General features: G+C 41.1%; 1 protein-coding gene across 1 annotated transcript in view; it reads right to left on the reverse strand.

Annotated features, from left to right (window-relative positions):
* LOC148015682 (dynein-1-alpha heavy chain, flagellar inner arm I1 complex-like) overlaps positions 1–27,052 on the reverse strand; it is a 338,732-nt gene that overhangs the window by 288,413 nt on the left and 23,267 nt on the right. Inside the window, exons 5-8 of the mRNA XM_087665230.1 lie at positions 26,840–27,005; positions 17,811–17,985; positions 17,537–17,631; positions 17,312–17,386 (exon numbers count right to left, since the gene is read on the reverse strand). Of these exons, the coding sequence (XP_087521356.1) occupies positions 17,312–17,386; positions 17,537–17,631; positions 17,811–17,985; positions 26,840–27,005 (511 nt within the window). The remainder of the gene's footprint in view (positions 1–17,311; positions 17,387–17,536; positions 17,632–17,810; positions 17,986–26,839; positions 27,006–27,052) is intronic.

Raw genomic sequence — 27,052 nt, forward strand, 5'->3', positions numbered from 1 at the left:
CACCTCTCTCAGAGCTCATCTAATGGCTCCTTCCTCCTCCCTCAGCCTCTGAATGCTGGAATGACTGTCCAGCCAACCCCCAAACAACCCTCCTCTAGTTTGTATGGGAGGTTTTGACAAGTGGCAGCATGTTTTACCACTTGGTAACTTTCCAACAGTAATTTCCAGTTTTAATTAATTAATCATCAGAACTTAAATTCTGAATATTATTTAATTAAAGTTGAAAATTATTTAATTATTCTTTTGAACCCTACCCAAGAACTAGCTAGTGTGCATCCACAATTAATGTGCTAAACCTTGTGGGACATTTAATGTCGCAATATTCATTGGCCTATTAATTTATTAAATAATGCATGGTCCCTCTAATATCATCATTGGACATTTAATGGCCCAAACCCAAACTAACATCAAGCACCCACAAGTCCCTATTTGGCATAACTTTGTACAACTTTTGCCAATGTCACCCACTAACCACCGGGTTTCCTAAGGTCTCATTGTTGCTTAACTAACTTGCATCTCACATGTGCACAACTTAATAATGCCAAAGCTAAGCATTAAAAATACACATCCTAGTGATAGTAGGGCTGTCTTGATAGGGCAGCAGCAATATTCTACCATTTTTGGGCGATGAAAGATTGAATTTTCTCTCTCCTCAGCATTCTCTCTCATTCTCCAACCATACCTCAAGTTCTCTCAACAATTCTCAATCATTTCAGCCATTGGAGGAGAAGAATTCAAAGATTTACTATTATAAACCCTAATTTACAATATAAATTAGCCTTTATCGGCCACCTTGGGGAAAATGTTCAAAATTCAAGGCCTAGTACTTGAAATTTAGTGGATTTTAGAGAATTCCAAAAGGCCAGCCAACCAACATTAAATTTGGGGTAGAGTTTATCTTCTATAGAGCAAATTGAAGGCCAATCCCCATGCAAACTAAGGGGAAATTTGATTTGAAGATTTGCTAGTCATTTATGACAACGAGAGGCATTGGAGAGACAAGGAGATTGGAGCAATCTCAATGCACTTCATCCAATTGTAATGGAACTTAAATAAATACCACAAGGGATGCTAGTTTTTTGGGGCCAATCAGGTGTCTACTATCCAAGATTAAGTGGTAATATTTGTATTTTAGTTCACGTGAATTTTATGTTTGCTCTAATCGGTGCTTAATGAAGTCGCCACCACCCTTTTCTTGTTTGGAAGGCTGGTTTCAAGTGACCTGGTAGAACACTCTTAGTTGTTGCAGCTTTACATAGAGCCATTTTAGCTAGAGCTCACTTTGGATCAAACTCAATCAAGTTCAACAAAGCAGGGATCCAGAGCATTGCCTGATGCTCAAGGGGGAAGTAGCACTTCCCCTCCTTGAGTGATGGACACCTCTAGTGTATAGTGGATCTTAGATGTATTCAACATGCATCCAAGGTACTTTTTGCTAGCAGTATGTCTCTGCTACTACGAGGTCACAATTTAGTGTATTAGTCACTATAGTTGGTATGCTGATGAGTATGGTTTTCACTACACGTTTGAAACTATACATTTACATCGAATTATGATCATCAAAGATTTATTATCAATTTCTAGTTTTCAATGGATGATCATCAGTTATCAGTGGTATTTAGCTGGTTTTTATGGAAAGCTGAATGTTATTGGATGCCATTGATAGTTTAGCCATGGATTATGCTTACTTATGCTTTCCTATGGTTGCTAGGTCAGAACACTTTTGCTTTAGAGTTAATGGATGCATCCCATGTGGTTCAAACAGCAGTTATGATTCATTTTTGGTCAATTATAGCTTAGTTATGTTGGCTAGAAATTTCAAAATGCGTTTGGTAGTAGCATAGTATGAACAGTGGTGGCGGCTAATCTTCTTTGACTATGATACCTATGCTTTTTTCAATTCAATGTTGCTTTGCTTTTGTCACATGGCAGTGCAATCAAGGACAATTGCAAGGATTTCAAGGGGGTTATCTATCACACAAACATGTATTTTTAATGCTTAGCTTTGGTATTATTAAGTTGTGCACATGTGAAGAGCAAGTCAATTGAGTCACATTGACGATCTAAGTACCCCAAGTGATCGGTGGGAGTGACATTAGTAAAAGTTGTATAAAGTTATGCTGGACAAGTACTTGTGGGTGTCTGGTGTCAATTTGGGTCTAGGCTACTAATTGGGCCCTTAAAATGTCCTGTGATGATATTAATGGGCTAGGCACTAATTAATAAATAAATGCTAGTCCAAGGCAAAGGACAAGTAAATGTCTCATGGAGGTTAGTACATTAACTGTAAATGGAAAATAGTCAATTTTAAGGCAGGGACAAAGGAATAATTAATTAATTTTCAAAAATCACAGAGATGTATATTTTTAATGCTTAGCTTTGACATTATTAATTTTTGCGCGTATGAAGGAAGAGCAAGTCAATTAACCCACACGGAAACTATTAGCGACATCTTGGCAAACAGTATTTGCCAGCATTATTCGTGCTTATTTTAGGCATTGACAACCTAAGTACCCCAAGTGATCAATGGGTGACATTGGCAAAAGTTAAGTTATGTTGGATAGGTATTTATGGGTGTCCAGTATCTGTTTGGGCCCTTCACTGCAAAGGTATTTCTAATATGAATTGTTTCTTCTATACCACCATGGTTGAGTCTTCTCATCACAGATTCATTTCCTGCCCTTTTTCTTAGAAGATTTGGGCCCTTTTCTTAGACAATTGGCTTGAGGTGGTGGGCACACGCATGTGTCCACCTTACTGGGATTTTGGTAAAGCTAAATACAATGGTCTTCCACAACCTCATATGAAGATCCTCTTTCACTGTTTCAAATTTTGGGGTTGCTGGCATATTTGGGTCACTCACAATGCATTCATTTTTTATGCTGACTTGGGCATTCGGCGTCATGTTGCGAAGCTGAAGGGAATTCTCCAGTGGCAACTTTTGACCTTCCACAACATGTTGATATCTTGGTCAAAGATGATTTAGTTCCTTGGCATACAACAATCTCCTCTCTTCCTTTGCCATGAGTTTGTATCTTTTATGCACGATGGGCTAGAGCCATCCTATGTCTTGTAATCTTGCACTCTTGTCCTTGTATTTTTTTCACAATTAATATAATTATCTATTATGGAAAGAAAATTGCAAGAGAAACAAAGGGTACTATAGCACATGCCACGAGTGCCAAGTAAATTCTAGCTAGAGAGAGGCTTTCAATGCAACCGACATCTCCCAAGGGGTAACTAGCAATATGTGACTACTTCTAGGATCAGGCGATTGCATCAAAGGCATCCATGCTGCTAGATGGCTGCATTTAATGCAAGTTTACTGCATGTGATTGATGCCATCAGTTCCCTTCAGACTCTTTGGTGTTGAAATGATCAAGGATGAAGGTGCTTTTCCAATTCTAGTCAATGCTATTGCTCAAGCACAAAACAAGAAAAAAGGGACTAGCATTGAAGGACCAATGATAGTGAATGGGATAATACTATGCAAAAAGAATACTATAAAGTGAAGAAAGCACACTAGGATTAAGTGTAGAAGTAAAGGATTGACCATCCTTCAAAGAACTGCAATTACTTCTAGTGCAGAAAGTACCATGATGGTGCCACAAATTGAGAAAGATGCTACAACAAAAATGAGAGAATACCCTGATCCTGAGCAACAATTCGCCATTATTGATAAATTCAAAGAGTGGGTTAACATGGCACAAGAGGAACTACCTACTACATAGCAAATAGTTGAGGCCGTGAGTCTACTAAGCCTCTCTTATTTATCGTGTGTGTCTACCATCACCAAACCTCAAATCCTTAGGGAGTCCACTTTCTAGCAACAAAAACTCAAAATTTCTCACTCTGTAACTTCCTCTCTCATGCCCCAACAATTTCTTAGCAGTTCTCAGCCATTTGCAGTACGAAAGAAAAGTATGCAAAACTCCAAGAGCATTAAAATGCAAAAATACAAATGTCACAAGGACGTGACATTTTATTGCTTTGCTTGGTATTTGATTATAAGTTAATCAAATTTGCTAATGTGACTTGCACACATGTGAGGTGCAAGTTAATTATTTCACATTATGGGACCCACGACCTAGAAATATTAGTTGGTGCCAAAGGCAAAAGTTATAATAAGTTATGTTTGACCAGTATTAGGTGATACCTGGTGTCGAATTTGGACCTAGACCAAATTATTGACCACCAATATCAATTGTGACATTAGAAAATAGCCATTAATTAATTAATTAATGCCATTCTAAGAATCAATAATTTCTCAAGGATACTTGGGAGACAAATTGGCCTAGCCAATTTAATTATTGGTTGGTGGAATTGCTTTTCTAGATACTAGAATAATTATTAAATTAATTTTCAAAATTAATATTCTGAAAATTAATTTTATAAGGTGGATAATGCAAGAAAATAGGATAAGAAGCCTGCTCCATACAAGTGAATAAAACATTTTTGGAGACTGGTGGAAGTCCATTCCAGCCATTGTGAGAGAGAATGAGGCCGTTAGAGAGCAAGGAGATATTGCTTATGTGATTTGCAGCCACCAAGGACAAGTTCTATAGCAGGTGACAAGTGTTTGGAGCCCTCCAGGTGCAAGTGATACTAGCCCCTAATCCTTCAAGTGCAAGTGGCAACATATAGGAGGGGAACAACAGCCTTTTTAGTCATCCGAAGCTATAGGTGACGGCTTCCATGGTTGTTTGAGCATGGCAAGAGTGGTTTTTCAATCTTTCTTGCAATGAAACTCTGAAATTTCTCTCTCTACAGCATTCTCTCTCATCCTAAAGCCATCTCTCAAGTTATCTCAACAAAATCCAACCACTTGAGTGATACGAGATGAAGATATTGAAACATCTTTGTTGTAAACCCTAATTTACAACAGAAATTAGGATTTGATAACCACCTCATGATGCGTACTCAGAATTGAGGCCTAAGACTTCAATTCCAGTAACTGAAATTAAAGAATTTCAAGGATATTCAAGAGGTCAGCCAATGCATATCAAATTTGGGGCTTAATTTGTCTTTCAAGAAGTAGGACAAAGGCCAATCCCCAAGCAAACCAAGGGACAATTTGATTTAAAGGCTTGCTAGTCAATTTTGACAACAAGAGACACTTGGATTACTGGAGGGGATTAGGGAATCTCAGTTGTACTCCGTCCATTTGCAATAAAAGCTAAAGAAATACTACAAAGGGCGTCAATTTTAGGGCCAACGAGTTGTCCATTGTCCAAGACTAAAGTGGTAAAGTGTGCATTTTCAATTTATATGAATTAATTACTCACTATAATTACTGCTAAATCAGGTTATTACCATCCTGTCCGAGGAGGAAGGCAAGTTTCAAGGCTCCATCTCTAGGATGTCATCAACTCCCCTAACATGGTGGGCCCGTGGCACCTGATTAGAGGTTAGAAGCTTTGCTCTAGTGCTGAAATTACATTCAACTGAGCATTCCAACAAGAATGTCTTCAAATATGAGATGGGATCAAGCAATGATGATGCATCTTAGTCTAAAAATTCACATATCCAAGTATGGTTGGTAATATGCATAACCCTATATATAGCAATGTTGACATGATTTTGGGGCACAAAGTGGCAAGTTTGGCAATGCATATATACAGCCCACAATGTTTGGGACTCATGGTATTAATGCTGGCCATGCAAACGCTTCATATTGTGAAGAAATGCTCCAAACACAAAAAGCACAAAACCAATTGTACAACAAGGCACAAACTAAATACTAAACATAGTTAGAATTAGGGTTAGAGTAACTCAGAGAAAATGAACACAATAAATGATAAAGTGAATGAATAATGAATCTACAATACTCATGTAACAAACATACTATGCAATGAATATTGAACCTTGAACTCTCATATCTCTGGGATCAAGACAGAGGTTATGAGTTGTAGACTGTATTGTACTTTGAATGGATCCAGAATCGCAGCAAAGGCAGCCTCCATGTATCGAGCACCAGCAAACACACCCAAGGAAGGCTAGATCTAGTGTAGACAACAGTATAGGAGAGAGAAAGACTAAAAACGCAAGTACTTGAGGAGAGAGAAAATCTGAATGACAGCTATTAGGTGCAAACACAGTAGACAAAGGCGGTGACCATGAACTGAAAACACAGCATTCAGAGGAGAGAGAAGATCAGGTTGATAGTTCCAGACTAATGGTGATAGCACCAGATGCTAACATCAACATTAAACACAATAGCAAACTGTACGCGACACCTCCTTAGAGCCTAGTGACAACTACAAACAAGGGGTGAAGGTTGGAATCAAGTGCGAAATGGTAGCAAACGGCTGGGGGCAACTCTAACCGCAATGTCCTCCGCGAATGGGATGTGGGCAACAAAAATATGGCTCCTGAAACTTGCAAAAACAAGATTTAGAAAGAGTGATGGACTACATGCCTATTTATAGAAAGTTTGGGACACCCAAATTAGGGTTTTGCATGTGAGACACAATAACTCTCTAGGATCACATTTCCTTTTAAAATAAGAGATTTCATTAACTAAGCATGTTTTAGGGATGTGTAAGTCAGGTTAATGTATTTTTAGCTCAACACGTATAGTGGCAATCATAAGAGAAATGCAACTATTAATTCATGCAATGTATGGGCAAATGTATCTTGGTATGGCCAATAATATGCAAATTCCCATGCACAGTCACGTTGCACTGATCCAAAGTGTGCAAACAAGAATGTTTTCTCATGCATCTAATGCTCCTAGCACGTTAGGTACACATGAGGGGCCAGTCAACTCAATGCAATGTTGCATATTAGTTAAGTTGGAGTTGCAACAATTTGAAAGTAAAGCATTTTTGTTCAAGAGGAAAAAAGGCCTAGAACCTAGTGCAGGTTTTGGAGCATGAGTAGTTGGAGATAAAGTTTCATGTGCTTCTTCGTAAAGTTTTAGTATTGTTTCACCTATGATGGATGCAATGGATGGAGGGTGGCCTAGCAAATCATCCTTAATGATGCACTTTACCTTGATGTGTGTGAAGATCCAGAGTATTGCATGATGCTCAATGGAAAGGTTGCATCTCCACTCTTGTAGTGATGGATAGCTGAATTATGTAGTGGATCTCGGATGTACTTGGTTTGCATTCGTGGTACTATATGTTGATAGTATTTCTACCATTGAGATTTAGTGTACTAGTCACTGTGAGTTGGTATGCAGATGTGTGTGGTTTGCACCTAGGCTCTAAAACTATACATTTGCAAGGTTATTGACATATATGGAATACACAGAATGTACATTTTGATATAATGTACATTTGTAAGACATGTATGGAATATATGGATCATATGCAATGTACATTTGCAAGTCATGCAAAAGAAGTACAATTGTATAAGTTACAATGGTTTGCAGCTGATGTATGTTTTACATGACTATCATGTGGTATATCATTGCTACAATGTATTGTTTATACTCAGTTTATGCATAACAATGTCTTAGTGGTTAGAACAATGTTCGGTTTTGACATGTGGATGCATCTCTTATGGTTTGGACAATGGTTATGATTGTTGGGTATTTTACTCACGCCTTACTTACGCCTACGCTCATATGGGAGTGTCGGTGATCAGTAGGACACTGGGGCACTTTTTACTCTCGGTAGGAGAGGTTTTTTCCCCCAGACTTATGGTCTTATTATCGTATGTACTTATGTGCTTATGTTACACACATTTAGGCACTTAGTGTGTGTCGGGTGTGAACACCCCCCTACAACCCTAAGGTTTAAGGGTTGTACTTTGTACTTTCAGATTACACTCATTCAGTCTATTCTCTTGGGTGTCGTGCTTCAACTCTGTCTCTCTCACTCTCACACTGTCTACTGAATCTGGCTGTACCTCGATCCTCTGCTCTCACATTTGGTATCAGAGCAGTCCTCGCTAGTTTTGCCCCCGTGCCGTGAGCTCCAGCCGTCAGCGCACAGCTCCGCGTGCCCTACCCAACGCGCCACTTGTAAGCTGGAGGCATCGCCTCCTCTGTACAGCGAGCCACCCGCCAACAACTCGCAAAAGCCTGAACGTCAGCCCAGGCGCTGTTCTCTTGTCAAACATCAGCGTCGTCAGCAACGTCAGCCTCCAGCGCCAGTTCAATGCAGCTCCACCAGTACCCTGCACGTCAGACGCCAGGGCTCCACGTCATCCGCCAAGGCCCCGTTTCCTGCAGGCGGAGTCAACGCCCGCTCGTGACCACGAACTGCCCGCCGTTTGTGACCACGAACTGCCCGCCTACCCGCGTCAGACTCGCGACTGGTCAGCCCGCCAGACGACCACGTCAGGTGACCACGTCAGCCTGTCCTGCGCCAAACTGCCCACCTACGTTCACATGCCAGTCTGCTCCACATCAGGTGCAATTTTAAACTTTTTTTTTTTAAATTTCAGCCCACAACATAGTTCTGGAAGCGGAGGTTCACACGCGGCAACACAGAGCAAGTGCAGGGATAAATTTCATGCAAATTTTTAACAGGATTGTCAGACATTTTGGGGCTTTTGTGTATTTGGAGGACAAATGCATTTGGACTGCTGATACAGTCACAGAAAGACTGTTTTTTATAGAAATTTGGCAAAAATTTTGGGGATTTTGACATAGCAGTGTTGCACTGCACTGTTTGCACCTTGGGAAGCGTGCAATAAAAGACAGTTTTCTGACAGAGTACGCCCTTGCACATTAATTGCAGAAACGTATTTGCTGCAATTTCTGGAAATTTGCAGATTTTCAGTTCGTACTGCTTTGACATTGCTCATTTTGTCTTTGGAAATTTGTCATCATGGCAAATCAGGGAGGTGATGTTTTTACGTATGTATCCAAGGAGGACAAACTGGACGGAAACAACTATTCCCTTTGGTCATTCATGATGAAAAATGTATTAGTGGCCAAGAATTTATGGGATTATGTCAGTGGAGAGGAAACTCGACCGGGAGTTGTAGCTCCCGCTACTCCTCCTCCCCATGGCGCACGTGGACAACGGGGACCTCAGCCCGCTCCACCTCAGCCACTTCCTCCAAGAACTGCAGCTCAAAAAGCTTGGGATACCCGTGATGCACAGGCCTTGTCGCTGATTGCTCTGGCAGTTGAGCGGTCCATCATACCTCATATCCGTTCAGCATCTTCTTCACGAGATGCATGGTTGACTTTGGAGCATATGTTTGCAGGAAAAAATGAGACACGGATCTCTTTCTTGAAGAAAGAGTTGGAAACTCTGAAGATGCATGAAGGTGATTCTATGTAGGATCACTTAAACAAGATTCAGGACTTGAGGGAACAGCTCATGAATGTAGATGATTATTTTTCGGATGCACAGTTGATATCCACCACCTTGAATTCCCTACCTCCTTCGTACTTGTCTTTTCATACTGCATTGAACCTCACCATGAGGATTGCTGAGCACCCACTCACTTTTATTCAGCTGGTTAGCTTGCTTCTAGAGGAGGAGCAAACATGGAAAAATAGTGGTGTGGATGCTATAGTCTCTGAGCAGGCTTTTGTGGCAAGACAGAAAGGCAAGAACAGCAAGGTGAAAAATGCTCCACAAAGTTTTGGCACTTCGGGCACATCGCAGAATCAGTCACAAGGGGGGAGGCAAGCAAAGAAAGGTAAATGTCATTATTGTAAAAAGCCCGGCCACTATATCACTAAGTGCAGAAAACGCATTGCCAAAGAGAAGAAGAAGGAGTCAGGAATGTCTGTTTCTACTACTCCTTCCACTGCTAGTGAGTCCGCGTCCTTTGTTGTGGACAGGGACTATTGTTTTTACACTTGCAGTTATGACATCTCTTGGGCCGATAGAGCACTTAGCTCTACAGAGGATGCTGACACTTGGTTCTTTGACAGTGGTGCTTCTAGACATATCACATCTCGCAGAGATTTGTTTGCTTCAGTTAGTGCACCTCCCGTTGGGAAAACGGTACAGTGTGCCAATAATGCATCATACCCTGTTCGTGGTATTGGGGAGATTCAGCTCACAGCCATTGATGGCTCTATTCTCCGCCTGCAGGATGCTTTGTTTGTGCCTGGAATAAAGAAGAATTTGCTTTCTATTTCTTCTTTGGCACGTTGTGGTATGCAGGTCACTTTCGATGACGACCGTTGCATGGTTCGAGAAAAAGAATGCATGACTTTGGTCTTGACAGGATCTTTGTGTCATGGTTTATATGAGTTGGATGCTCTTTCAGTAGATCAGTCAGCATACTTGACATCCACTCTTACTCCTGCTATGATACAGGCGGAGTTATGGCATGCTCGTTTAGGGCATGTAAACTTTGGCAACTTGATGCTTTTACAGCGTACTCAGATGCTGGATGGCTTACCTCTCTTGGAGAGACCTCCTGAGCACTTATGCGAGGGATGCATTTTGGGGAAAATGCATCGTTTCTCATTTCCTCGTGATGTTGCTTTCAGGGCAACAACCAAATTGCAGTTGGTGCATTCAGATGTTTGTGGGCCTATGCAGACCATGACTTCACACGTTTCTGCTGGGTCTATTGTTTGAAAAAGAAGTCAAAGTGTATGATGCATTTTTGGCTTTCAGTGCACTTGTTGAAAACCAATCTGGATGCCACATTAAGACTCTCCGTTCGGACCGAGGGGGGGAATACATGTCCTCTATGCTGAATTCTTTTTTGCAGCAGAAGGGCATAGTACATCAGTATACTACAGCTTATACTCCACAGCAGAATGGGGTAGTAGAGAGGAAAAATCGGTCACTCATGGAGATGGCCAGATGTATGCTAAAGGCAAAGAGCTTGCCTCATAGTTTTTGGATGGAAGCAGTCGTGTGCTTGCCATATTTTGAACAAATGTCCTACCAAAGCCTTGAAGACCATCACACCATTTGAGGCTTGGAACAGTCGTAAACCTTCTGTTGGTCACTTTCGTACCTTTGGGTGTCTTGCCTATGCCCATATTCCACAGGTACTTAGAAGAAAATTGGACAACAAGGCTGTTAAGTGCATTTTTATGGGATATAGCAATGAGAGCAAAGGCTACAGACTCTATGATCCCGTTACTAAGAAGGTTTTTGTCAGCAGGGATGTTGTTTTTGATGAAAAATCAGAATTATCCTTGGCTGGTTTGGACACATATCAGGCTGCCCGTGATGTTTTTGAAGGGCTGCTGCCCATTACTTTTGGTGATTCAGCTGGAGGCTCACAAAATGAACCTAATGTTCAGCCAGCTGCTCCTATGGAAAGTGCAGAAATTCAGCCATTGGCTGATCGGAATACTCAGCATAATGCTGAAACAGAAATTCAGCAAGAGCTTGCACACAGCCAGGATGCTACACAGCTACCTAGATGGTATTTGCAGACTATGCAAGATAGTCCTTTGGATGCACCCATGGCTAGTCGTACTAGAAGGCAAACTCGTTTGCATGATTCAGCACATACTATGGAGTTTATTATGGCAGCAAGTACTTTTGATAATGAAGAGCCTGAATGTTATGAGGATGCACAACACAGTGTGCATTGGAAGGCAGCCATGCAAGCTGAATTAGATTCTATTACTAAGAATCAAACTTGGGATTTGGTGTCCTTGCCATTTGGGAAGAAAGCCATTGGAACAAAATGGGTCTACAAATTGAAAAGAAAAGCAGATGGATCCATTGATAAATACAAGGCACGGCTGGTAGCTAAAGGCTACGCACAGAAAAAGGGCATTGATTATGAGGAGACATTTGCTCCTACTTCCCGTATGACGACCATCAGGTCTATGATTGCTTTGGCTGCACATTATGGTTGGACAGTCTATCAGCTGGATATCAAGACTGCATTTTTACATGGGGAACTTCAGGAGGAAGTTTATGTACAGCAGCCCATTGGTTTTGCAGTTGAAGGCTCAGAACATTTGGTATGCAAGCTCAAAAATGCACTATATGGTTTAAAACAAGCTCCTAGAGCTTGGTATGAAAAGATAGATGCTTTCTTGCTTGGTCAGGGGTTTCTAAACAGTTCATCTGAGTCTACCCTTTACGTATGTAAAGAAGGGGGATCTATGCTGATTTTATGTCTTTATGTTGATGACCTTTTGCTCACTGGAACACATGCTGATCAGATTTCAGCATTCAAACAAAATTTGCAGCAAACTTTTGACATGTCTGACTTGGGAGTTTTGCATTACTACTTGGGCATCCAGTTCGTACATAATGCTCGAGGTATTGGGTTATCACAGTCACGATATATTGGGCAGCTTCTTGAGAAATTTGGCTTACAGGATTGCAAGCCAGTTACTACTCCCATGGAACCTGGACTGAAACTGTCATTACATGATGACAGTGATTTGTTTGATATACATACATATGCTCCTGCAGTTGGATGTCTTATCTATCTATGCAATACTAGGCCGGACATACAGTTTGCAGTTTCAGCCTTGAGCAGGTATATGCATCAGCCACGTATGTCACATTGGCAAGCTGTCAAGCGTGTTTTCCACTACTTGCAGGGTACTCGTTCTCTTGGGTTGCTTTATGCCAAGGGGGGACCACTGCATTTACATGCTTACAGTGATTCTGATTGGGCTGGTGATTATGATACACGTCACTCTACTAGTGGCAATTGTTTCTTTCTTGGCACTTCTTGCATTTCTTGGCTTAGCAAGAAACAATCCACTGTTGCCACATCGTCATGTGAAGCTGAATACAAGGCAGCTTTCACCACCACAGTTGAATGCGTATGGCTTAGACGCTTGCTAGCTGATTTGGATGTATCTGTTACTGAGCCTACTCCTTTGTTCACTGACAGTCAGAGTGCCATTGCAGTGGCACGGAACCCAGTGTTTCATGCTCACACGAAACACATTGAGATTCACTATCACTTTGTCAGAGAGAGGCTACATGCAGGTGATATCAGCCTTGTCTATTGTCCTACCACCAGTAATGTGGCAGACATCTTCACCAAAGCTCTTCCTCGTGACAAATTTGAAGCATTTCGCGATGCTTTAAATTTGATATCCTTTGGTGGCGGATGATCCTTGTACTCTTGATCACTCTTCACTCCAGGGGGGTTTGTTGGGTATTTTACTCACGCCTTACTTACGCCTACGCTCATATGGGAGTGTCGGTGATCAGTAGGACACTGGGGCACTTTTTACTCTCGGTAGGAGAGGTTTTTTCCCCCAGACTTATGGTCTTATTATCGTATGCACTTATGTGCTTATGTTACACACATTTAGGCACTTAGTGTGTGTCGGGTGTGAACACCCCCCTACAACCCTAAGGTTTAAGGGTTGTACTTTGTACTTTCAGATTACACTCATTCAGTCTATTCTCTTGGGTGTCGTGCTTCAACTCTGTCTCTCTCACTCTCACACTGTCTACTGAATCTGGCTGTACCTCGATCCTCTACTCTCACAATGATTTATATGCATGGATTGTAACTAGTTTAAGTAATTGCAATTTCACATGCAAATGGCATAAGCATGTTTAAGCAATAGATGCATATGTTGTTTGACTACAATGCCAACATGTATTCAAGTAGTAGTAACGGATGCTTTTGACAAATTACAGTGCAATCAAGGGCAATCGCAAGGATTTCAAGGGGTGGTTTGTCATGAGGACATGAAATTTTATTGCTTTGCTTAGCATTTGATTAAAAGTTAATCAGATGTGTTAATGTGATTTGCATATATGAGGTGCAAGTTACTTATTTAATAGTGTGGGATCAAGGACTCTAAAATATTAGTTAAAGCCGAAGGTAAAAATTGTAATAAGTTATGTCTAACTAGTATTAGGTGGTACTTGGTGTCAAATTTGAGCCTAGACCAATTTATTGACCACTAATGTCAATGGTAACATTAGAAACTAGGCATTAATTAATACCAATCCAAAGATCAATAGCTGCTTGAGGATACTTGGGAGACAAATTGGCCTAGCCAATTTAATTATTGGCTAGTAGAATTATTTTTATATGCACAAAAATAATTATTGAATTAATTTTCAAAATCAATATTCTAAAATTTAATATAATAAGTTGGATAATGCTGAAAAATTGGATAAGAAGGCTTCACTTGACAAAACTTGCTCATGCAAGTGGAAAAATGTTCTTTGGGGGCTGGTAAAAATCTATTCTAGCCATTTTGAGAGAGAATGAGACTATTAGAGAGCAAGGAGATACTACTAATGTGATTTGCAGCCACTAAGCACAAGTTCCACAATAGATGGCAGCAATTTGGAGCCCTCCAATTTTAGGTGACAGCAACCCAAGGTCCTGCGAGTATAGCTGACAGCATACAGGAGGGATAGCAACCTTTCTAGTGGTCCTAAGCTATAGGTTACAACTTCCATGGCTGTTTGAACACATCAACACTAGTTTTTCAAGTTTTCTCGCAATGAAACTCTAACATTTCTCTCTCTACAACATTCTATCTCATTTTGAGTCATTAGAAGTAGAGATATTGCAAAACCTTTGCTGTAAACTCTAATTTACAGCAGAAGAGTTTGACAACCACCTCATGATACATGCTCAGAATTGAGGGCCTAAGACTTCAATTCCAGCAACTAAAATTAAAGAATTTCAAAGAGATTCAAGAGGCCAATCAATCCATATTAGATTTGGGGCTTAATTTGTTTTTCAAAAAGCAAGGTAAAGGCTAATCCCCAAGCAAACCAAGGGAAATTTTGGTTTGAAGGCTAGCCAATCAATTTGACAATAAGAGGCACTTGGATTAGTGGAGGAAATTAAAGAATCTTTGTTGTACTCCATCCATTTGCAATAAAAGCTAAAGAAATACCGCAAGGGGCACCAATTTTGGGACCAACAACACGCTATCCATCATCCAAGATTAAAGTGGTAAAGTGTGGATTTTCAATTTATGTAAATTAGTTACTTGTTGTATTTGAGAAGGAATGCTAGTTTTAGCAAAACTCAAAGCAAAAAATGCAAAATGCAAAATTCAAAGCTCAAAACTCAAAAGCTCCTTGCTTGGCAATTTGTGTGACACTATTGTGAATTGAAGATACATCATGCTTGTCATATTTACTTAGTTGTGTATGCATTGAAGGAACAAAAGTGAGCAAGACTCAAAACACAAGAATCAAATGCACAACCATTATTTTCATTGTTTGGTTGGTTGTCGCTTGTTGCCATATGTTGATTCAATTTATTGCTTTTGTCCCTTGCTATTTGCTTTGATCTCAAACACCCCTCTTATCTCACAATCTTGCACATGCCTTCACACTCTTGAACATAGTACTCTTGCATATACTATTTTTACACGTACCCACTCTTGTCATACTCTTGCACATGCCTACTCTTACACATACTCAACTTAACTGCCTAGAAGGATATGGATTATCGCCTTTCACCTAAGCAATTATATAGGGTTCGAAGAGACCATGAGGAGCAAGCCATTGCTGTCCCAAGCTTTTGCACAGTGCGAGAGAGAATTCGCAATTGGAAACTGCATTCTAGAAACATCAAGCCACTGGCAACAGCTTATAGGCATCAAGAGGCTGCTTTTTGGGCATCTTGGAAGCAAGCAACTGCAGAAATCGATGCTCCTCACCTACAAATATGATTTTCTCTCTCATCATTTAACAAATCTCTCTCACACTTGCCAATTAATGCAAGATTCATCAACCTCAATCATTCAATAGTGAATTTTCTGGTTCAGCTCTGAAATTTTGCAAAAATTAGGGTTTCTTTGCTAGCTTGAGAAGCTTGCTATCAAATCTCAACAATGTATGAAGGAAATTTGCTGGATAATTTAAGATTTACAACAGACCTAGGAAGAATTTATCATTTAAAGAAAGGGTGACTAGCATGCAAATAGAGAAGACCCAATTTGTACCCTCACACACTTCAAATCAAGGGACAAATTAGAGTGACTAGCATTGTTAGAGAGAGGCTACATGCAGGTGATATCAGCCTTGTCTACTGTCCTACTAGCAGTAATATGGTAGACATCTTCACCAAAGCTCTTGCTTGTGACAAATTTGAAGCATTTCACAATGTTTTAAATTTGATCTCCTTTGGTGGATAACCCTTGTATCTTGATCACTCTTTACTCCAAGGGGTTTTGTTGGGTTTGACTCATGCCTACGCTCACGAGGAATATCAATGATCTTCAATAGGACACTGACGCACTTTTTACTCTCCGTGTACGAGAGGTTTTTTCCCCCATTTTTATTTCTTCTATTTTATGTGCCTCGATTACACTATTTGGGCACTTATCATGTTTTACACTCTTCAGGTGTGAACACCCTCTTACGACCCTAAGGTTTAAGGGTTGTACTTTGTATTTGCACCTTACATTTCAGACTATTGCATTGGGTGTCGTGCCATCACACTCTTACACTCTTTTCACTATCAACTGTACTTATAGCTGAGCTCAAGCTTTGATCCTTGTGCATTCTCTCACCTCTCACATTACTGGGGGAAGGCACCATCCAACCCTACTACAGAACAAAATCATTGGCAAAGTAGCTTTCTTTCTTGCAAGCCTTCATAAATCTGTTTGCTTCTTTCTTAGAATAAAATTTGTTCTTGGACTCCAATTGTGTCTATGTGCCACTAGCTCTCCCAATTTCCTTAATGGTTCAAGTTGCTTTAGGCCTTTTGCAGCAAGGCTAGGTGCATCCCGCCTATATCACCATTTTTTAGAGTTAGTATTTTTAAACTATACCAAGGCTTCTAAATTTTAGGGACCCTCCCTAAAGTTTTGGGATTTCTCAACATGGGTATCATGTGAAAGTTCTTTTGAAGTACATTGCAATAAAATCCCAATCTAAAAGTCTACCTCAAAGATAAATGCATTTTAGGGTTTCAACCTACACATGTACATTGCACAAACTTTCCATGGTCATATCAACTTGTTGATTCTAACTATCTGTTCTAAGGATCTAGCTCACACTCCAAGGCATCAATCCCTTTTGTGTGCAAGTTTGGCCTTAATATGCTTGAGTTCCTATCACAAGCGCCCCATCAGATCATATTCTAACATTGCATGGGTTGACCATAATAGCTTGATTCTAACATTGCATGGGTCCACCATAGCCTATGACCAGTCATCAATGGCCAGCTCTAATGCACTATTTTAGATATCTTTGAGCTTTAAAAGAAAAATCTTGAACTAGTTGATTATAAATTTACTAAAAGATATCAGTTCTTTTCCTATTGAGTTATGACAACTCCTTTGAACAATATGTTAGCCACTCATTTTACTTCCAAAAGAAATAACATTGCATGTAGATTACAACTAGAGTTGGCTACCACAACACTTGAATTGCGACAAAGCAAATTACACAACAATCCTTTTGAACAGTGAAGCTAAGCCAGCACAACCCAATAACCAGATCTTGCTGACCTGATTGCGTGTGGTTGGAGGGTTCATTGTGTTGCGGTCGAAAATTTCACGTGTCATTTCAATCTCCTTTAGAAACTGAGGAAACAGAATTTGAGGCCTCCAGGTACATTAGAAGCAATAATGATAAAAAGATAGATCTACAGCCTGCAATGTTACACTTTTACCAGGGTATACAGGTCTAAGATCTCAGCATTTTACATATAAATTGATGAGTTAAAATGGAACCTGGGCAATAATATCTGTAAACTTGTCTGTCACTTGCTTATTGATGGCCCCCTCACTTTTAATCAGTTTGAAATTCTGAAGGAGATCAAGAGCTCCTGAAATAAAATTTCTATGAGTAAACAAACTAGCACTAAGAAAAACCCTCAGGTTCTACTCCAGTCTCTGAACCAGTAAATGAGGGTTTTACAACTCAACGTTAGTGAGCAGATAAGAATATTTCAATGGACACTAAGCCTTCTTAACAGTCAAAGACCATTATCCTTCTCTATTATACCTTCAGCACTCCTTAGTTTTTTAAAAGATGTGTCTACAAACGCCTTGGTTAAATGCTCGATATTCTCCTTATCCATATTGAAATTCGACATTGTTGCTGACCATTGCAAGGCATAGCTTTTGTCAAATGCATTGAAGGGGAGCTTTTCCACATTCTCCACCATTCCAACAACTTTCTGCAATTCAAAATGGGAAATCTGAGCAGGACAGGTCGCTACAAGCAACCATGATTTTAATCATCAGTATTTGTTATAAGCACAAACCAGCTACTAACATGTCGGAGTCCCTTTTAAACTCAAAATTCATTTCTCCAGCAAGAGAAAATTATTCTAGTAAATACCTCAGAAAAAAGACCAAAGGAAAATACAATACAAGACCTATATAGGACAGCAATGATAAAGCACACAATAACCAGATCGTCTGATACAAGCACTGTGCAAGAAGCCAATCCTGTGGTCTATAATCCCAAACCATATGTAACTCTAGGTGAGACAACGTCCCCAAGTCCATGGATCAAGAAATACATCTCTCCTCTTCCTAATGTGCTCAGAGTCACCTTGCAGTCTCTTGCATCTCCCACGAAGAGTATATGATCTCCATCCAAATCTCAAAGCATATCTCTACTATGGATATGTATAGAAGGGCAACATCTTGATGTCCAGATGTACCAAGGGATAACACTAGCAATCATCACCCATTTGTGACAATGTCCTAGGAAATTATGCTCAGCTATTGTCCAGAGATGAGAAAAGGCTGGCTCCCCTGAATATCCTTGAGGCTGCAGGATACTCAAAACAAACATGAATTGTGTCAAACACACTTAGTGACTTGTATAAATATGTTGAGCCACCATAGCACTATCGAAAGCGTGTGGAGCAATGGAAGCAAAGAGACAGAGCTGAAAAAACTGCTGTAAACACAAAGAACAGGAAAGAACAGCAAGAACAAACTGAATTCAAAGAGAATAGAATCAGGAAATGGAATCTACATATGTACAAAGGAACAAGAACAAAATGAATTCAAAGAGAATAGAATCGGGAAAAGGAGTCCATATATATACAAAGGAACGCGGGCTATGGGCAACCAGCAGCATGCTATGTACACTCCAAGCCAGCATTGGAGATGAAACGAGAAGGGGAAGAAGGTAAGAAACCTCAATACATTTCCTCAAATAAGATATGTAAGTTTGTCAACAAAGTATACAATAAATGGTTTTACCCCATACTTGCCTGGTTGGATCTTAACTATATAGATACAGTCAAAGTTCTTTCTAACTAGGCTGAGATTCTCCCATTTTGATCCATGAAGCTACTTCAGTTAGCCTTGAGCAAAAGGGGAGCAGACCATATCCTCTTTTTTCTTTCCCAGAATTCTGAAGGTCTCTTCAATGATCATTCCACATGGCTAGTCCACCAATCTCAAGGGTAGTGCTTGAACCAGCCTTTTACTTCAAGGGAACCCTTGTCATACAAAGTGAGAAATATGAAGCCTCCCTCTTTGCCAACACTGGCCTCTGTGGACCTTGATATAAGCAAGAGACTCTATGAATCCAGCTCTAAGAAGATCATACATCGGGATGTCTCTGAAAAATCTCTCATCCTTTCTATCATACATTATTTCAACATCCAATATTGCCAAGGGCTACAAGCTATATTTGAGCTCTCTACAAGATCCCAAAAGAGACAAGCCAAGAAAAGTAGTCCTCCCCCCCGCCTTCCGGCCCAAGAAATATGTTGTGTATCACGAATAACCCCTTTAAATAAGAAAGAAAAAGGAGCATCTACTAGGTCTGCAACCATCCTTTTTTTTCAGAGAAAAGAATGATTCTATTTTTAAATCCCCTAGGGATAAAGTACAGAATCAGCCCTATATTCCAAGAAATATACAGCAAAGCGAAGTCTATTACAGGGCCTAAATGAGAAACCAGTCATTGTCACAAACTATGCATGCTTGACACTAGGCCTTGGGAAACACAAGTGCCAAAATCCTAGGTCCTGAGAAAAGCATCTCTCCTCCTCATTGTCTCTGAACCACCCTGTACCCTCTGCCATCTCCCATGCAGAGTGTGGACAATCTTTGTCCAAGTCCTAGAGAAAGTCTCTACAATGGATATGTCCAATATATCTATAGGATTGCTGCAACCCAAGAAAAAGTACAAAAAATTGCCCTGTAAGAGACTTCCCCAAAAATATACAACATAGTGAAGTCTATTACCAGGCCGAAATGAACAACCAGTTGAGAGGTCTATAGTGCCAAACTGTGTGTGCTCGATAGTGAAAGAAAGTTCCAAAATCCTAGGTCTTGAGAAAAGCATCTCTCCTCCTCATAGTCTCTGAACCACCCTATATCCTCTCTCATATCCCACAGAGAGTGTGGACAATCTGTCCAAATCTTGGAGAGAGTCTCTATATTGGATACATCCAATAGATCTATAGCATGGCTACATCCAACAGTCCAAATCTAGCTTCCATCTGTGACAATGCCCCTAACTCCATACTAACTACGGAAAATCTAGCCTATTTTAGAGGTGACCAGAAATGAAATAAGCACAACTCCCCTATACACCCTCATATCCACAAGTTGGGCCTCTATGTGTGACCCAAGGAACCATTCCTTATATCAAAATGTTCCCTTTTGCAAATACACCACCAGATTGGGGTGGACGATGAAAATGATTAGGATAAGAGTGATGCCAATGATGATTCAGCAGGGGATCACACAGGATATCTCACCAGTTTTTGTAGCTGCCTTTGGTAGACATTGCATGATAGCTTTAGACCTAGAAGGAATCTCACTCTTTATGTGGTTATTAGTGCACAAGAGCCCAGTACAGGGCTGCAACCATTTCCTTGGCGATCAAACAAGAAAAAATGCTCCTTAACCAAGTCCACCCCTAAGAAACAAGAACTAACTCCACCCTTAAGAAGTGTGCATAAGCAAAAGTACAAAGAAAAAACTCAACAAGCCGCCTCAGGAAAAATTCCCACTGAGGTAAAAGTACTTCAAACCTGAAACCAACACCCCCCCCCCCCCAAACGGGGGGGGGCGGCGGGGGGAGAACATTGTGCTTAATCGCCCGAAATGTTGTTGACCTAGCAGGCTGTCCCAATCTGCAGATAGGCCTGGCCCTGTGGGCTGCAGGCAGGGCAGGTTGCAATAGGTAGAGGTGCAGCAAAAGTACAAAGAAAAAACTCAATAAGCTGCCTCAGGAAAAATTCTCACTGAGGTAAAAGTACTTCAAGCCTGAAACCAACATACCCCCCCCCCCAAAAGAGAGAGAGAGAGAGAGAAGGGGGGCAGACATTGTGCTTAATCGCCTGACACGTTGTTGACCTAGCAGGCTGTCCCAATCTGCAGATAGGCCTGGCCTGTGGGTGTGCAGGCAGGGCAGGTCGCGATAGGCAGAGGTGCAGTCCAGGGGTGTAGTCCAGAGCCCTTGGGACCAGCACGGTGCAGATTGGCATGACAACAGAGAAGACAACCTGCAAACTGATGTGGCAGACAAAAGACGACCTGCAGACTGATGATTCCAGCTTCACACACACACACACACGCGCGCGCGCGCAGAGCAAAGCCACCAATTTAGGGTTTGTGCATGCAGCACCAGGTCTTACTGGCGGCCAGACAGAAGAGAATAAACAGACAGTGCTGCACGGGCTTGTACTGCTGCTGCTGTTTGTTCTGCACCAGGCCTGCGGTGACGTGGTACTACAGAGGCACATTCTTGCAGAGACACAGGTCTGCAGTTAGAAATTTGCAGCGAGAGAGAGAGAGAGAGAGACTCGAAGGTTGAGTTTTGATATGGTGAATATGCAGGTGTCAAATGGTATTGATGTGGCTTTTCTCGACCAGCATATAGGGCAAGGGAATGATAAAGATTCAGCAGAATCGGATGGTGACTCTTTGGCTGAGGATTCTGGGCAGTTGATGGATAGGGATGAGATGGGAAAATGCCGTAAGATGTCAAAGATGTCAATTGATGAACCAGTTTTATGTGCTCCAAATTTGCCTCAGCAAGATGTGCATGTTTCTTGCTGACAGACTAATGGGTCTCTTCAGTTTATGCTTGCAACAGCCAACAATCTTATGTCGGATTATGTTCATGCCAATGAGGGTAAAGCGAGCTCTTTACCAAAAGGGGATCAAGTGGTTGCTGTCATGGGCAGCAGATTGCTGCTTTCCATGAGAGGGCAGCCATCCTTTATTTTATGGGAAGGACTCCTTTGATTACTAGGATTCGTGATTGGCTGCAATCCATGCTTGTCAATGTTGATTTGTGTCAAGATGATGTTTCACGGCAAGTGCAGGCCCCTCTCGTTGAAGAGATTTACGATGGACTGAGAGGGTTTTTTGAAGTCCTTTTTTGTACCCCGGATATGCGTGCTCGCATTATGCAATGTATTCCTTTGTTCATGGATGGTCAGCTGGTACATTTGGTCCCATGGAGGCCTTAGGCTAAGTTTCAAGAGGTGCTTAGGCAGGCATGCCCAATCTGGGTGGAGGTGGTTAATTTTCCTACACATCTTTGGCAACTTCCTCCTTTGGTTTTGGGAACCCTTGGCGAGGTGTTGTTGGAGCCCCATTTGGCCTCCCGCAATAGGAACAGGGCTTGTATGGTTTGGGACACAAGGAAATCTCGGCCGACCAAAATTCATTTTGAGGTCCCTGGATTGCAAACGTTGGTTTTTTAGCTTAAATGGGACACATTTGCTAGACAATATTTTAGATGTGGCCAATTGGGCCATTTTATTTCCGAATGTGATACAATCCTTGAGATAGTGCAATGTTCTTTGGATCCTGACATGGATATGCAAGAGCATGATCCCCACCAGATGGCTCAGTAGCAAGATGTTGCTCCTGTGCCTCTTGCCCTGCATGGACATGATGATGGAAATAAGGATGTCTCCCAAGTTGGTATTGAGCATGCATCGCATTCAATTGGTAGGAATTTTCCTTCTCAGGATGATCCTTGGGTCACTGTGGTTAGACGTAATGCTAAATAGGAATCTCATTCAACTCCTGTTCACCCATCTCCCCACCCTACTACTCAGACTTTTCAATGCAGAGGTAAGGGGTTTTATATGAAACCTCAATCTTCGCATGTACCTTCAGTTGGTATGGATGATAGAAGGGCTTCTGATTCTGCTTTGCGCTTTGACACGCGTGGGAGGCTTGTGCCTCCTCCTCAGGATGTTTTCTGTTCTCAGCAACAACAATTCCCTTCTCGTGCTTCGATTACTAGTTTGCAGAGGGCAGATCTTGTAGATATGATCTGTAGTGAGATGGAGAGATTTCAAGCTGCTAAAGCTGCGAATGTTAAAGGGAAAGGAAAAGTGGTGATTGAGTAGTTTTCTCTCCTGTGGTTTATCAGAAAACTTGCTTTATGGAATGTTAAAGGCACTTCTTTGGGCAGTAAGCAATATCGATTGTGAAAAATTATGTTAGCTAGTAATTGGGATGTTTTTTGTACTGTGAAACACAAACAGCATGCTTGGGTAGGATCTTCTTATGTATACAAGGACTATACAGTGTTTTTTAGTGGTCGGGTTCCATATAAATTTGGAGTTATGTTGGCCATTAGATCTTCTTTGCAACCATCCTTGGTTTCTGACAACCCTCGCGGTAGATTTCTGATGTTGGAAATCATATATGAGGGGGAGGTTTTGTGGCTGGTGGGCATGTATACTTCTTCTACTACTCAGGAACGTCGTTAGCTTTGGGATGACTTGCACTGCCTTCCATGGCTCATCAAGGTTTTGTTATGGGCAATTTAATGCATGTGTATCTGCAGATCAAGCGACTTCACCGCACTCGGTCATGGATGGTCTTGAGTGGCAGGCTTGGGATCCATTAGCAGCTGTGTCTTTGAAACAGGACATGTGGTCCTAGATACATCCTTCACAATTTGGATATACTTATCGTTCTCTTTAGCATACAAACACGTAGGCCAAACTTCATAGGATCTACATTTGTCAGAGTGATTCTTTTCTTCCTACAATCATCGATATGTGGGTGCAGTGACAACATGTCTTGTCAGATCACTATCCTTTGATTTTGGATTTGATCCACAGGCCTGTTCATCCCTTTAAGGCTCTACTTGCTCGTTTGCCTCTACATCTTAACCAATCTTGTCTACTGCAAAATCAGTTTTTGGAATGTATCCAGCAATTGATTGCTTCTTTTAGCTTGAGGGTCCTATCTAGACAGATGGAAGCATGGACTATTTTTAGGGATAGTGCATGTGCGTTGTCTCAACAATATGGTGTTCAGCATGCTTCTTCTTTTTTAGCTGAATTGTAGCATTCGCAAACTTCCTTGGCTCACTCATTGTCTCTGTATCAGTCAAGGGATACTACTGATGACTTGCTCACATGCACTGAATGGTTGAAATGTAGAGTTTAATCTCTTCAAGAGGAGGAATATGCTAAATAAAAATACAAATTGTTGGCCAGAGCAGAAGCTTTGGATGATAATAACTACAACCTCATCTGTTTTTTGCTCATTTACGCTACAAATATGCTTGGGAAAATATTGTGCATTTGGTGGACAAGCAAGGTGTTATGGTGACTAATCCTGCATCCATCGTTTAAATGTGCACTAACCATTATAAATCTTTGTTGGGTCCACAGATTCTTTCTGATGTTGTTCACTCTGCTTGTCGATACATTTGTGATTTGGTTACTAATCAGGCTAAGCCTGAATGGGTTGATTTGATGGATGCTGATATCTCAGAGGTTGAAGTGGAGGATGTGCTGTCCCATTTACCACGAAGGAAAAGCCCTAGCTAGGATAGGCTTCCTTATGAGCTGTTTTCAGCCCATGTTGAGCAGCTTAAGGACCCATTAACTCGCCTGTGTTAACCATTTCCACAGGCTGGCCGTCATACATAAAGTAATGCTCTAAGCTTGTCACCCAAGTTGCTGAGGTGTTAAAGTCCATGATTTTAATCTTTCCGAGATTAACCTTGAGATCTTTATCTTCACAGAACACATGCAATGCATCCAGCTGCCATTGTAGTCCCTCTGGTGAATTTGAGATAAGCACCACATCATCCGCATATAACAAAATTGGTATCAATACCCCAGCCAAGCTAGCTCCCATACCACCCCATCTCTGCATGTAATCAGAAATCTTGTCAATGTACAGTCCAAACAGCAAAGGAGAGAGGGGACAGCCTTGCTTTACGCCCACCATACTAGAGACTGAGTCTGTTGTACCTCCAAGCACTCGCACTCTCCCTGTCACAGTTTCATACAATGCATAAATACACCAGTGCATATCCTTTGGGACATCCATGGGCCAATCTGCTCTCAAGGGAACATCTACTACAGGGACAGTGTACTATACCAAACATTAGAGGGGACTCGCAGTCAACCAACTATGAAAAGTCTAACAAGAATAATGTTTCCCTCATAATCCTCATATCCACACATTGGCCCTAAGTCAATGGCCCAAGTAGTTTCTAGTCTAAGAGCTCTCCTTTATACCTCTTGTTCCAAGGGCAAGTCTAAAGGCAATTTTAAATGAGATGTCTCTAGGTCTCCCCAGGCAGAATAGGACAAAAGAATAGGGTTCGTGCCCAAACCAAAGCCAAGTTCCCATTGCAAGACTTAGGGCAATAGAAACCAATAGGAAATGAAAATATTCCTTGGCCTTACTGTCCTCCACTTCCCTTTGAAAGTCCATCGAAGGGTTGATTGATTCCCACTAATGCCAATACTGAGAAAATCTTGGAGCTGCTGTAATGCTGCTCATCCAGATCCTCCTCCACACACCGGTCTGATAGTCAATGAAGTAGATGCTAAATGGGTTCTCCAAAATGGATCCCACTCTCTCAGATTGCATTTAGAGCACTTCAGATTGATTGAGAGAGCATCAAATAGCCTTTCCATTTGGGTGGATTCCCTTCTTCCAAGATGGAGGGTAGCATCAGATTGTATACTAAAACCACCGGCATTGCTTTTCAATTCACCTCCAAGCTTGAGATCCCCACAGAGCAGCCAGCTAGGTAGCCAATTAATCATTTTATAAATAAACACCACAGAATTAAACATCCCAGCTAACATCCAATACAAAAGGCCCTGTAAAGGACTCCCATGAAACTAAAAGAAAATCTAATAGAAGGGATGGGTGAACAGCACATGGGTGGTTTATAATGCTAACTCGTGTCTGACTCTAGATGGAAGGTGCATGTGTCTCAAATGCTTAGAAAAGCATCTCTCCTTCTCCACATGCGCTCAGGGTCACCCTGTAACCTCTCCCATCTCCTGCTCAGAGTGTGGACAATCTCTGTCCAAACCTTTGAGAGAGCCCTGCAGTACAAATGTCCCATGGATCTATTGCATGACTGCATCTCACAGTCCAGATGTACCAAACGTCTTTTTCTGTCACTATGCTTACAATTGGACAATCTTGATGTTTCAACGGCTTGCCACATGTGATTTTTCAAAAACGTAAGAATAGAAAAGAGTGCTGAATATTAAAAGAGGGTGGCACAGAAACAAGCTAATCAAAGCAAAATAAAAAGATCTTTCAAGCCTTGTAACATCAAGGTTCTATGCATCAGTGCACATGGAAGCACTTGAGAACTTTCTTCTACAAAAACATCATTCAACAAAGGCAAGAAGTCTCCCTTAGCAAAGTACTAGCAAGGCTCAATGGAGAACTGAAAGCAGGATAAAGATAGATACTTCAAGAAATCAGGGGGACATGTGCCACAACATAAACTGCATCCCAAACATACCCTCCTTTTCAGTTTCCTAGGTCAAAAATATTGCAACACTTGAGAGAGCTGTAAAACTATTCTACAAGAAGGTTGGTTCCACTAAATGATTTTGACTCAAATGTATAATGCAATGATTCCTCAAGGAACGTGCCATAGAACTTAGCATCAACCCTGCAAAAAACAAGTCTAGTATTGTAAATGACCATGGCACTACCATACACGGATTGATAAATATCAAAGATAACAAGCAGTTTGTACATTGTACGAAACCAAAGATATAAACAAATTGTGAAAGTTACAAACACCTGAATTACTAGATCAATCCCTTGAATGTCTCCTGTAACAGCTTTTAGCTCAGGCCCTAGGAAGTTTTGAAAATCATTCACGACCTCCACGATATTCAAAAGATCAACACAAATTGATGACATGTATGATGTACGCTCAAAAAGCTGTTTTCTGTCAAACTCCCACCTGTCAAGAAATGAAATTTAAAAACAGTTTCCTTCTAGATGCATTTA

The sequence above is a fragment of the Lygodium microphyllum genome, chromosome 24 (assembly GCF_053477565.2).
Source record: "Lygodium microphyllum isolate KBCC chromosome 24, Lygodium_microphyllum_v1.1.10, whole genome shotgun sequence".
In the NCBI taxonomy this organism is placed as follows: Eukaryota; Viridiplantae; Streptophyta; class Polypodiopsida; order Schizaeales; family Lygodiaceae; genus Lygodium; species Lygodium microphyllum.